At 40.1% G+C, this 12,404-nt stretch overlaps 1 protein-coding gene across 1 annotated transcript in view; it reads right to left on the bottom strand.

Annotated features, from left to right (window-relative positions):
• Nucleotides 1-12,404, bottom strand: part of LOC138665903 (alpha-2-macroglobulin-like) — an 88,826-nt gene that overhangs the window by 18,699 nt on the left and 57,723 nt on the right. The window contains exons 24-28 of the mRNA XM_069753856.1: nucleotides 10,917-11,093; nucleotides 9,825-9,906; nucleotides 8,025-8,181; nucleotides 5,126-5,200; nucleotides 2,000-2,162 (exon numbers count right to left, since the gene is read on the bottom strand). Coding sequence (XP_069609957.1) covers nucleotides 2,000-2,162; nucleotides 5,126-5,200; nucleotides 8,025-8,181; nucleotides 9,825-9,906; nucleotides 10,917-11,093 — 654 coding nt within the window. The remainder of the gene's footprint in view (nucleotides 1-1,999; nucleotides 2,163-5,125; nucleotides 5,201-8,024; nucleotides 8,182-9,824; nucleotides 9,907-10,916; nucleotides 11,094-12,404) is intronic.

Raw genomic sequence — 12,404 nt, 5'->3', positions numbered from 1 at the left:
ATATGTTTCTATTATACTTCTCCTCTGATTGTTCCACTCCTGAGTTTAGCTTACAAATACTGATGTAAAATACTAACCAAATTTGTAAGCCAAAACCAGGAGTGGAACAATCAGAGGAAAAGTACAATAGAAACACGTCACCTCTTCTGTATTATCACCCACTCCTGGTTTTGGCTTACAAATACTGATGTACAATATTGACCAAATACTGAAGGAGTGAACGTGGCCTAAAAAAGAAATGTACGCCAGTCCACATCTATTTGTAGTTTCAAATTACACCATTCACTTTAACTTATAATATGCTGAAAAACAGGCAAAAAATCCAAGTAAGGTGAAATGATGAAAAAACAACACAATCCTGCATTTTGTTTGTATGTTTTCTTTTTAGTTATTAATTTAGCAGCAAAAGTAACCTGTCAATATGATTGTTTATGTCACTTTGATTGCAGCAATACAAAAATTTTATAGTCTTTTTTTCTAATTGTGGCTTAAAATTATTGGTTGAACTTTGATTATATGCAATTTTTATTTTTCAATCAATGGGGCTCTTATTTTGTGTTTCGAGCAAATGGTGACATTTAGGCCGAGGTCACACTTGCGAGTGTGATGCGAGAAACTCGCATCAATACCTGGCACTGCTGCCGGCACTCGGGACCGGATTGTGTGGCTGCGCGCTCTGGTCCCGAGTGCCGGCGGCAGTGCCAGGTAATGATGCGCGAGTTTCTCGCATCACACTCGCACACAGAAATGCAGATCTGGATGCCCATATAATGGCTTTGCAAGTTTAGAAATAAGTTCAGTATCGTAAGCTGGAGATAGGAAGATAAAAAAATCCAAATGTGTTGAAAAAGCAAAAAAAGTGCAATTCCACAATTATTTTTTGGATTTTCTATTTACTAAATTCACCATAGGGTATAATTATCTTGGAAATATGATCCTCCATGTCAGTGTGAGTAGATGCCAAACATGTATTTTTTAAATTTATTTAAGTGATTAAATTTTTTTTAACATGTTTGCTTTTTCTTTTGTATTTTTCGAGACCCGTCAAATTTAACATTTTCAGTGTATGGGGCTGTCAGGGTTTATTTTTTGTGCCCTGAGCTGACTTTTTTACTAATACCATTTTGGGGTTGATATGATTTTTTGATGACGTCTTATTGCATTTGTTGTAATTATGCAGTAGCCAAAAAAAAGGTAATTACGAAGTTTAGATTTTTTTTTCTAGTTACGCCAGTTACTGATCTGATTAATTTATTTCATTATTTGCTCCATCGGACTTTTATGAATGCAGCAATACCAAAAATGTGTATTCTCTTTTTAATTGTTTTATTGTTAATGGGGCAAAAGGGAGGTGATTTGAACTTTTGCATATTTTTTCATTTCTTTTCATATTTTTAAAACCATTTTTCTTTCACTTTTTACTGTATTTATTAGTCAACTCAAGGGACTTGAAGCTTTGATCATCCGATCGCTTGAACAGTACATAGTGGTGCATCAGCACCGCAATGTATAGTGAAAATCACGTGATTTCATCATGCGTGTGCCGATGGGCATGTGGAATAACAAGCCTTCCTGCCAGCTCGTGGTAAATGCCGCTGGTGAAGCTTCAGTCCACTCGCAGCTGTTGGAGGTAGATGAATAATTCAGCCATCATCTACTGAGAAAGATTCGGGATCGGCTTTCGAGCCCACATCAAAGTGGCATATGACGTACCAGTACATCGTAGAGCAATAAGTGGTTAAAAATATTGTTGAACATACACATTAGAATCAAAAAGACAGAGCTAGCAAATTTTAGCAGGAACTACATGGTAGAAGGTCGGACATGTTATTATCCTTTGTAAGCAGGTCGGGAGCTAAATGTCATTACTCGTGGGGTCATGATCTGCCTTGTGGCCCTCTCTTAGAGCTAACTCTTGCTCTCAAAGTAAAATAGGTTAGTTATGGGGTAAATTATCCCATATATCATGCAGAGTGTTTGTAGCTTTATATTTGGTTACCTCCCCGCACGGCCTTTTCCTCCAATTTGTTCAATAACTTTTCCCCGAGTTCAGTCTCTCCAGATAATGTGAAGGTGTATGCCAGCAGAGCCTGAGTGTATACGTTGCTAATATCCATAGAGGCCTTCTTCAGGCAGGAAAGAGCATTGCTCAATAAGGGATCCTGAGAGGAAATTAAAAACAAATTATTCTTAATGTTAAACTATGAGGCACACATTTACCATTGCAAATCGAAATGACAAAAGGGTAAACTAGTTGATTTATATATGCTTGTGCATACAACACTTTAACCACTCTGTCTGCTATTTAAGGCCCTTTTTGTACATCCATATCTTTTTGTACCTGACTTAATTGTGTGATATGCACTGCTCTGTTGCTAATATTCTCAATTCCGTTGTCCTATGATTTTGATTCATTTCACACTTTATAATATATATGAATATGCATAGCTATAATAAAGCTTAATATATGTACAATATATATATATATATATATATATATATATATATATATATACACACACACATACTGTATATCATACAGGAAATATTGTTGTAGCTTAAAAAAGCTCTTTTTCTGCTTTTGCTTTAAACTACTGAGGAGCGAGCTATTATTGTTTCTAGAATATTTTATGAGCTTGTTTTCAGACGCAAAGGATGATACTTTGAAAAATGCACCTAGTTGATTTGTTCTGTATAACTAGACTGCAAAAAAAGTATAGGATTAGATACAGAAAACATCCACGTAGCAAGGGTTTATATATTGAGAAAAGGGCACCATGCATCAAAACTTTCAAGAGGTCTTCTTTCATGGTGGTGATATTATCATTGCATGACTCTTGGTTGTTTGCTCATGTTGTTTGATCCATCACAGAGAATTTCCTGCACCGCTGGCAACACCTGGACATTTCTTCTATGGTAAGTGTATAATTGCCCTCTGAAATAACTAAACCTTCTTTTCCTCTTTACTTACTTTGTGTCACCAAAAAGAAAACCTACCCCAAAAAATAATCTCTAGCATGATTTTACAGGATTTTTGAAGTATGCTTGAAATATAAGCCCTACTCCAAAGATAACCCCTAGTTACAGTCAGGGTTGATTTAGGGGTAGTCAAACTGAGCAATCACCCAAGGCCCCACTCTCTTAGGGGCCCCCATCATTTCCATTCCAAAGTTAAGATTGCTTGAGGACCGTTGGTAACTTCACAGTCATGTGACCATGATGCCACCAAAGTTCTATTAACTGCAGGAACCTAGAGGAACTGAACAAGAGATAGACTGGCATGCAGGGCCGGAGTTAGGAGGAAGGAAGAGCAAACCGGGCAATTGTTCAGGTCCCCAGTGTTTCTATTACAAGGCTAAGACTGCTTGAGGACCTTTGGTGTCATCACGGTCGTGTGACCATGACATCACCAAAGGTATTTTAATTGCAGGAGTCTAGAACTGAAGAGGAGACAGGCTGTTATGTATGTGCAGTGTGTGTTTATATATGTGTATGTATGTGCAGTGTGTGTATATACATGTGTATGTGCAGTGTGTGTGTATAGGTGTGTAAGTGCAGTGTGTATATGTATATATGTGTATGTATGTGCAGCGTGTGTACACATGCACATATATGCATGTGTATGCACATTTCTGCCACAGGCGCACGGCACTCATAAGAATCCTAAATTATTAAGGGGTGTGTTAGGGTTGGCGGAACGCACTGAGTATATATATATGTATTATTAGATGCGTTCGCAACCCGGGGTCCACCGTGCAGGAGAGGAACCTGCTGCTGGCAAATGGCAGCGCTATATGGCGGTATAAGCGAACTCTGTTAACTCCACAGAGTCGCTAGGAACAAGATGCTGTGCCCTGTTAACCTCACAGAGGTACACAGCTACCAACCAGAGCAAACTGTGGTCATGCAGTCAGACAAAACAGACAAACAACTCCTCACCGGAGGTGCCAGTATTCCAGCGGCTTATTTCAGCCAAGACCCTGAATACACTCATACAAACTCCTCACCGGAAGTGCCGGTATTCTAGGGGCTTATTTCAGCCAAACCCTAACCGCATCCAGATATGACCACACTGGCGCTGAGCTCATAGACATTGGTTTCATACTAGCGCATGGCCGTGCGGCCTTGCGAACCTTTTATAGCTGCAGCAACTTCAGGACCTTCCTAGAGGACCGATGGGAGCTGCTACAGTACCTGAGCAACTTCAGGACCTTCCTAGAGGACTAATGGGAGCTGCTGCAGTATCTGAGCATGTGACCCCCAACCTCCAATGAGAGTTCTTACCCAGGGCATGCTCAAAAGGGGAAAAGCAGGACTTAGTCCCAGAGACGTCTGCTCGCCACTGACCAGTACTGGCTACAAAGGCAGAGCCTGGAAGAACAGTAGTAACCAGTCGCCCAGTATCAGCATGAGCCAGACGCTGGGACCGACGTCTCCACTGAGCAGGCTCTACTGTGGCTGGAGAAGAATAAGAGACCACAGCGGAGGTGGTTCGAGATTCCCCCGTGTAGAGGTGGGAACTCGACAGCTAACAGGGTGTGCGCCTTTTAATGAATTAGGTGCATCTTACTCCAGTGGCCCCTTTCACTATGAGTGGCCTGCACAAGTTCAGTCGAAATGAATGAGGGCCAATGTTCTTGTTAGCATATCGCACAGATGTGCTGCCAATAGTATGATATGTATCAGATCTATTAGTGATCGTTCTAATCCCACCTTTCTTTGTTAGCCTGTGTAAAGAGGTGATTGTTGTACATAGAAAAAGGAAGTAGAATGATTGAAAAAAAATGCAGACGGAATTCAGGTTTTGAAGTTATGTTCATGATCAAAAATGTGGTGACAAGATTACATTTGATTAAATATTGACATTTTGATCAAGTGTATATATATATATGGATTGTTGTTCATAGGAAAAAAATAAGACAGCTCCTGAAAATAAATTCTAAACCATCTTTCGGTGCAAAGAATAATATAAAACCCTGTCTTATTTTTAGAGAAACATGGTATCACCATGGATCAAATTAAGACCATTAAACAGGTTTGGTCTTAGTCTATTTTCTAGAAATAAATGTAATGGTCTGAAAAATTATTATTTTTGCCTTTTTTTCCTTAAAATTTTATAACTTACCTGCAGAGATATTCCAGCCTCTAAAAGTGCAAGAGTTATATAAGCAGAGAGGGAAACATCATCTTCTACTCCTCCCTGAAATAAAAAAGTTTAATATTTTTGTTAAAACATATCATTTAATAAATTAACAGTGAAACATCTCAAGAAGACCATCTCCGTGGGACTCTGTTTATCTGTCACAACACTGCCATAAAAATTCCAATAAAAGCAAACAAAAGTCATATGTACCCAAACATATTATCAACTCCAACAATGAAAAAAATGACAGCTCTCAGAATATCGGGATACAAGCCAATTTTTCTGTTTTACAAATTTCCAATAATTTTTACATAAAAAAAAACCATTACAAGTTTGAACATGCTGTAATCATACCGACCAGGACTATCATGTTACTTTATCATTTTTGACACATGAAGAATACCCCAAAAATGGAACTCAACCAACAATGGTGGAATTGCATTTATTTTCACCATTTTACCACATTTAGAATTTTTTTCCACTAGAATCTATGGTAAAACAAACTGTATCATTCAAAACTAAGACTTATCCTGTAGAAGCAAGAAACTTAGATAGATGCTGCTGCCATTTTTTATAACACCACAATAACAGCTACACTTGATTCGGCTGCCCCCCTCATGCATAGCAGAACACTCATACAATAAACAGACAGCCCTGGATGACCAGTCTGACGAAAGAACTGAGACGGGCTTCCAGGGTCGCTGAGCAGAGATGGAAGAGATCTCGTTCTGCTGAGCACTTTATCGCACACAAACAGTCCCTCACAAGCTTCAAGTCCACTCTCACTGAAGCAAAACAAACCTATTTCTCATCTCTCATATCCACCCTGACTCACAACCCTAAACAGCTCTTCAACACTTTCAATTCTCTACTCCGTCCACCAGCACCTCCTCTCTCTCCTATCATTTCTGCTGAAGCTGTCAATATCACATCTTACCACTTGCACGCTTGACCCGCTCCTGTCCCACCTAATCCCTAACCTTGCCAAAGTCTTCATCCCAACCCTAACACAACTCTTCAACCTATCACTGACAAACGGTGTCTTCCCCTCATCCTTCAAACATGCATCAATCACACATATCCTCAAAAAACCTCCCCCGACCCATCCTCTGTGTCCAGCTTTTGCCCGATATCCCTTTATCTTTATGCCTCAAAACTACTGGAACAGCATGTCAATCTTGAACTGTCCTCCCACCTCTCCTCCTGCTCCCTCTTTGACCAGTTACAATCTTGCTTCCGACGACATCATTCAACTGAAACTTCCTTAACTAAAGCGACCTACTAACCGCCAAGAGCAAGCAACAATACTCTGTCCTCCTCCTCCTTGACCTGTCTTCTGCCTTCGACATTGTAGACCATTCCCTCCTCTTACAGATTCTTTCATCTCTTGGCATCACAGACTTGGCCCTATCCTGGATCTCATCATATCTAACTGACCGAACATTCAGTGTCTCCCTCTCCCACACCACCTCCTCATCTCTCCCCCTGTCTGTCAGTGCACCCTAAGGCTCAGTTCTAGGACCCCTACTCTTCTCCATATACACCTTCGGCCTCAGACAGCTCATAGAATCCCACGGTTTACAATATCATCTCTACGCTGATGACACGCAGATCTACCTATCTGGACCTGACCTCACTTCCTTACTGACCAAAATCCCACAATGTCTGTCTGCTATTTCATCTTTCTTTTCTGCTCGCTTTCTAAAACTGAATATGGACAAAACAGAATTCATCATCTTTCCCCGACCTCACTCTATCCCTCCACCCAATCTATCCATCAATGTCAATGGCTGCTCACTTTCCCCAGTCACGCACGCTCGGTGCCTCAGGGTGATCCTTGACTCTACCCTCTATTTCAAGCCACATATCCAAACCCTTGCCTCCTCCTGCCTATTCCAACTCAAAAACATTTCCTGGATCCGTTCATTCCTTGACCATGAAACCACAAAAACACTAGTGCATGCCCTTATCATCTCCCACCTCGACTACTGCAACCTCCTACTCTCTGGCCTCCCCTCTAGCACTCTGTCACCACTCCAATCTATCCTAAACTCTGCTGCCTGAGTAATCCATCTGTCTCTCCATTATTCCCCAGCCTCTCCTCTCTGCCAGGCTCTTCATTGGCTTCCTATTGCCCAGAGGCTACAGTTCAAAACACTAACAATGACATACAAAGCCATTCACAACCTGTCTCCTCCATACATCTGTGACATGGTCTCCCAGTACCTACCTACACGCAACCTTCGATCCTCTCATGATCTCCTTCTCGACTCCTCTCTCATCTCTTCCTTGCACAACCACATCCAAGACTTCTCCTGTGCTTCCCCTTTACTCTGGAACTCTTTATCCCAACACATCAGACTCTCGCCTACCATGGAAACCTTCAAAAGGAACCTGAAGACCCACCTCTTCTGACAAGCCTACAACCTGCAACAATCCTCTGCTGAACTGCTGCATGATTAACTCTACCCTCTCCTAGTGTATCCTCACCCATCCCCTGTAGACTGTAAGCCCTCACGGGCAGGGTCCTCTCTCCTCCTGTACTTGTGTGTGCCTTGTTTTACTCATGTTTATTGTACTTGTCTATATTTGCCCTGTTCACATGTAAAGCGCCATGGAATAAATGGCGCTATAAAAATGTATAATAATAATAATAATAATAGATAGGTTGATAGAAAAAAATAAACTCTCTTAAAAGAAGAGGAGGAAAAATCTAATCGTAAAGCAAAAAGTGGTCATAGTGGAAATGTATGAAAAAGAGGTTGTTTTAATTCGATTCATATTGTATTTTCTATACTCTTTCTGTTAACTATGTTTATAGTTTGACAATGATGTCCCATATCACATCTCTACAATACAGTTACTTAGTAACTCAACCTACCTTCATGGCATTATTGAAGAGTTTCCCCACACTTCGGAAACAACCGGTTTCTTCCTGGTTCTTTTTCAACCATGAGAAGGAGTCATTCAAGTGACTTTCATCTATGAAGATATAGGGTCGAGCTTTGCTGAAGGACTTCACAACAAATCCAGTCAACCTGTAGCAACATATTGGAGTTGTAAAAATGGCCATTTTCACACAATAAAAAAAAACATACCAAAAATTTATCTTTGCTTGTTAAGATACCCAATGAGCACCATGCAACCATACTATAGATTCAATGTTATTATTTTCTATACCGAAATCATATTCATTTTATACTTTTGTCTTCTCTTCCAATATCCATAATTTTTTTTTATTGTTCCATAAACATAGCCATATGAGGGCTGTTTTTTGTGAGATGAGTTGTAGTCTTTAATGACAAAATTAATTTTACCAAAAAATATACTGAACAATTGGGAAAAAATTCTAAGTGGGGCAAAGAGAAAAAGTGGTCTCCAGCGATGAATAGCTCAACTTCAGAGGTAAAGTATAAAAGAAACCTTAACTTTAATTAGACCATTAAAATCATACAACCAGTGTAGGTAACAACACAGATGAAACCGACGCGTTTCAGCAACAAGCCTTAGTCATGGTGTGTTTTTTAAAAATTCTAAGTTGGATGAAATAGCGAAGAAAAAGTAATTCCGCCACTGTTTTCTTTTTCTTTTTTATGTTCATTGTAAGGTAAAAATGACCTGACAAAATTATGCAATGTTTTATCGCATAGCACTCAGGCCTGTTATATGCTCGTATACGGATGAATACTGGACATGTGAGCATAGTCTTAGAGGGTTTTTTTGCATTGGCTCTCCCCTTTGATTAGAGATTCTGGATGAGAACTTTCTTCTATTGTGTTGTGCACTTAGCTTGTCTGAACTTAGCACTTAAAGGGAACCTGTCACCAGTTTTGTGAAATAGCAGCTAAAAAAATCACCTTATTCAATGCATTCCCTAAATCCTTATAGAACCTCCTGACTCCCGAAAACATTTTTTAATTTCTCTCGCGTAATCTTCTCAGTCCAGTCCATTGGGCGTTGTTGCAGGCTTCTGCATTCCTCCTCCCCGGCTTCGGCTCACCGTCCTCCTCACATTTATAACTATCCACATCGCCATGCGACATATCACGCCTGCTCAGAAATATTGCATTTTGCACCTGCACATTATGCTTTGCCCAACTGCGGGCAAATCCAAAAAAACAGAAGTGCGCATGTGCTGACAAATGTAATTACGGTACATGAGCCAGAAGTTCATGTGTCAGCGCATGACACTTCTGTTTTTTGGCTTTGACCACAGTTTGGCAAAGCATACTGTGCGTGTACGAAACACAATATTTCTGAGCTGGCGCGAGATGTCGCACCGCGCAAGAGGCATCCTCCATGAAGCAGGATGGTGAGCAACAGCCGATGGGAGTGATGTAGAGCCCCGGGACCACGCCTGTCAGGCCGGACTGAGAAGATTACGTGTGGGAGAAATTGAAAAAGCTTTTTAGGAGTGTAAAAGGGGGTGTTATAAGGATTTAGGGAATGTTTAACAGACGTTGAATAAGGTGATATAGTTAGCTGCTATATCCCTTTAATATGTTAGCTCAGTTAGTGGGCGTTATGCAGATGTTCTCATTTATTCCCAGTAATAGACTCCTCCTCTAAGCAATACTCTGATGAAAGCATTGTATATAGATAAATAGTAAGACAAATTATCTATATTACAAGGATTGCTGCTGTACCCAGGCGTTACACAAACATAGCCAAATCCACTGACCATGTGTTTCCCTCTATGTCACTGTTTCCAAAAGCGCTGTATGATCCATCACCATGTTTATATGAAAGCTGACGCTGATACCCTGTGAAAGGCAAGAAAATAAATACGGTAAGTAAGCTAACAAAAAAGATAAAAAGTTTATTGGAATAAAATATTGGTACACACATCTCTTAATGCAGTTATCCAGGACATTTTATTTTTCCCCCAATCAGGTTAAGAACTTTCAAGCAGGTAGTTGAGAACTACGATCTCTGCCGGCTTAGATCGGTCACGGACTGCTCATGCCGGCAAATCGGTGACTTCCCGTGATGTCATATTAACAGAGCAGCTTCTTCTGTTCTGCTCTGTTGATGGGCGTCATAGCCAATGTCATGCTTATTGACCGCTGGCGCCCTACTGCTTAACTGCAGAGATCCGTCTGTCAATCACTATGATGTCTGAAGTTACTCCCTGTTGACAGTTCAGAGTGGGAAAAGGTATAGGTGCTCAGTTGCCGTAAGGTCAAAAAAAGAAGCTGAATTACAGGCAGGAGCAGTCCGGGACCATTCTATGCCGGCAGAGATTCCTTATCTATTTACACTATACACTTACATTAACACTATTTAAAATACTTTTTCTAATATGATTGATTCCATATATTTCTTCATGTGAACTGTAGCATCAACTTACTAAGAAACACTACATTATTTATTTAATAAAGTTTGATTTCTTATTATATTATTCTTATATATTTGTCCCCTAGAGGAGTCATTTCCAGTTGCATATATTTTTTTTTTTTCATTTTTGTTGTTGACCCCTACAAATACATTTGACCATTTAGGTTAATATCTAAAAGCTACTGTAGGTGTAATGTGTAGATGTCACAATCCTCATATTATAAGAGTGTGTAATGTAAAAGCAGTCATTACATTAGCAACAAATACCGGTAAGTGTGATATTGTAATATGTCGATCTACTATATTTTATCTCTACCGCCAACATATAATCTGCAGGGTAGGATTATATGAGGATTTATGCCTAAACTAATTCAATCCCTGAATTTCAGAATCTACTTACAAATATAGAACGCAAGAAATCAACAGAATTTCTCACCGCTCTCCATGAATGTCTTGGCTTTGCCCTGGATTTCACTGTTCAGTTGATGCGTTTTCTCCAGATATTGCAGGACGAAGATATTGGGAGCAAAGAGAACCATGTTCTGTTCTCCACATCCATATGGCATGGCCAGGAGACGATCAAGGTTCTGCATGGCCGTGCCCATCAGATCTCCTGCATGGTGATAACATGATTAAAATAATTATGGTAATTAATATGAAGTCATTATTATATTATATTATATTAATATTATATTATATTAATATTATATTATTATTGAAGTCATAATAAAAGTAAAATGAATGTGTGATACATATTTTATACATGTGGATATATCTATATATGCTGTCCCATCTGCTGCAATAGACTCTAATGGTATTAACTCCCTCTGCTTGCTGTCTCCTGTTTTGCAATCAAATGGTGCAACTTCCTACCTCTGATAGCTGTCCCATCTGCTGCAATAGACTCTAATGGTATTAACTCCCTCTGCTTGCTGTCTCCTGTTTTGCAATCAAATGGTGCAACTTCCTACCTCTGATAGCTGTCCCATCTGCTGCAATAGACTCTAATGGTATTAACTCCCTCTGCTTGCTGTCTCCTGTTTTGCAATCAAATGGTGCAACTTCCTACCTCTGATAGCTGTCCCATCTGCTGCAATAGACTCTAATGGTATTAACTCCCTCCTCTGCTTGCTGTCTGTCATCTGCTGCTTTACCATCTAGAAACATAATTTAATGTGTTTGCTAATTCATTGGTATAATTTATCTGTTGCATTGCACTTAAAACTTACTGTCCACTTACTATCCATGACTGGGATCAGTGTAGATCTTATCTGGTGGAAGGTGTGAAAGTAGATTTTACCAGGCTGAGTGTCTTTGATCATCTTTTCAAAGAAAAAAAAAAAAAACCCTGGTGTGCTAGCCAGCTGCCAAATTATCCTCAACCAGTTCCCACAATCCATCTCTTCTGGGCTATAAATTTAGAACCTTCCTTAGGGGTGCACGCTAGCGTCCCATAAGCAAAGCGTCACAGAAGATAAGCGTCGTGACACCGCAGTTATTCCATGGCAGTTAGTCAGGGCAGGAGTCAGGTAACCCACACTCTGCTCTCCCTTCTATCCATGTGCATTATTCCTATCATCCTATGCTCCCTTGCAATCCACATTCACCGCCCAATCCCCCCTCAATCACGACTCATATACATCAGCTCCTCTCTCCTTCCCTCTCCCATGTACAGCTCCCATGCACTTCTCACCTTCCTGAAAAACCTCAGTCCATCTTACCCAAACAGACTGCATAAAAAAACTTCATACAATCCCAAAAGCTACTTGCTTTTTATCTTCCTACTCCTGCTGATATCAGGAGACATCTCCCCAAACCCCGGTCCACCATCCACCAACCTCAACCCCTACCCTACCTCACATCGAAACCTTACTAATCTTACTAATATTAATTGCACTCCTTCATCCCCTCCTTCTTTTAATTG

Source organism: Ranitomeya imitator, chromosome 2, assembly GCF_032444005.1.
Source record: "Ranitomeya imitator isolate aRanImi1 chromosome 2, aRanImi1.pri, whole genome shotgun sequence".
Classification (NCBI taxonomy): Eukaryota; Metazoa; Chordata; class Amphibia; order Anura; family Dendrobatidae; genus Ranitomeya; species Ranitomeya imitator.
Note: the sequence above shows the minus strand (reverse complement) of the source record. Positions and strands in the feature narration are given on the sequence as shown.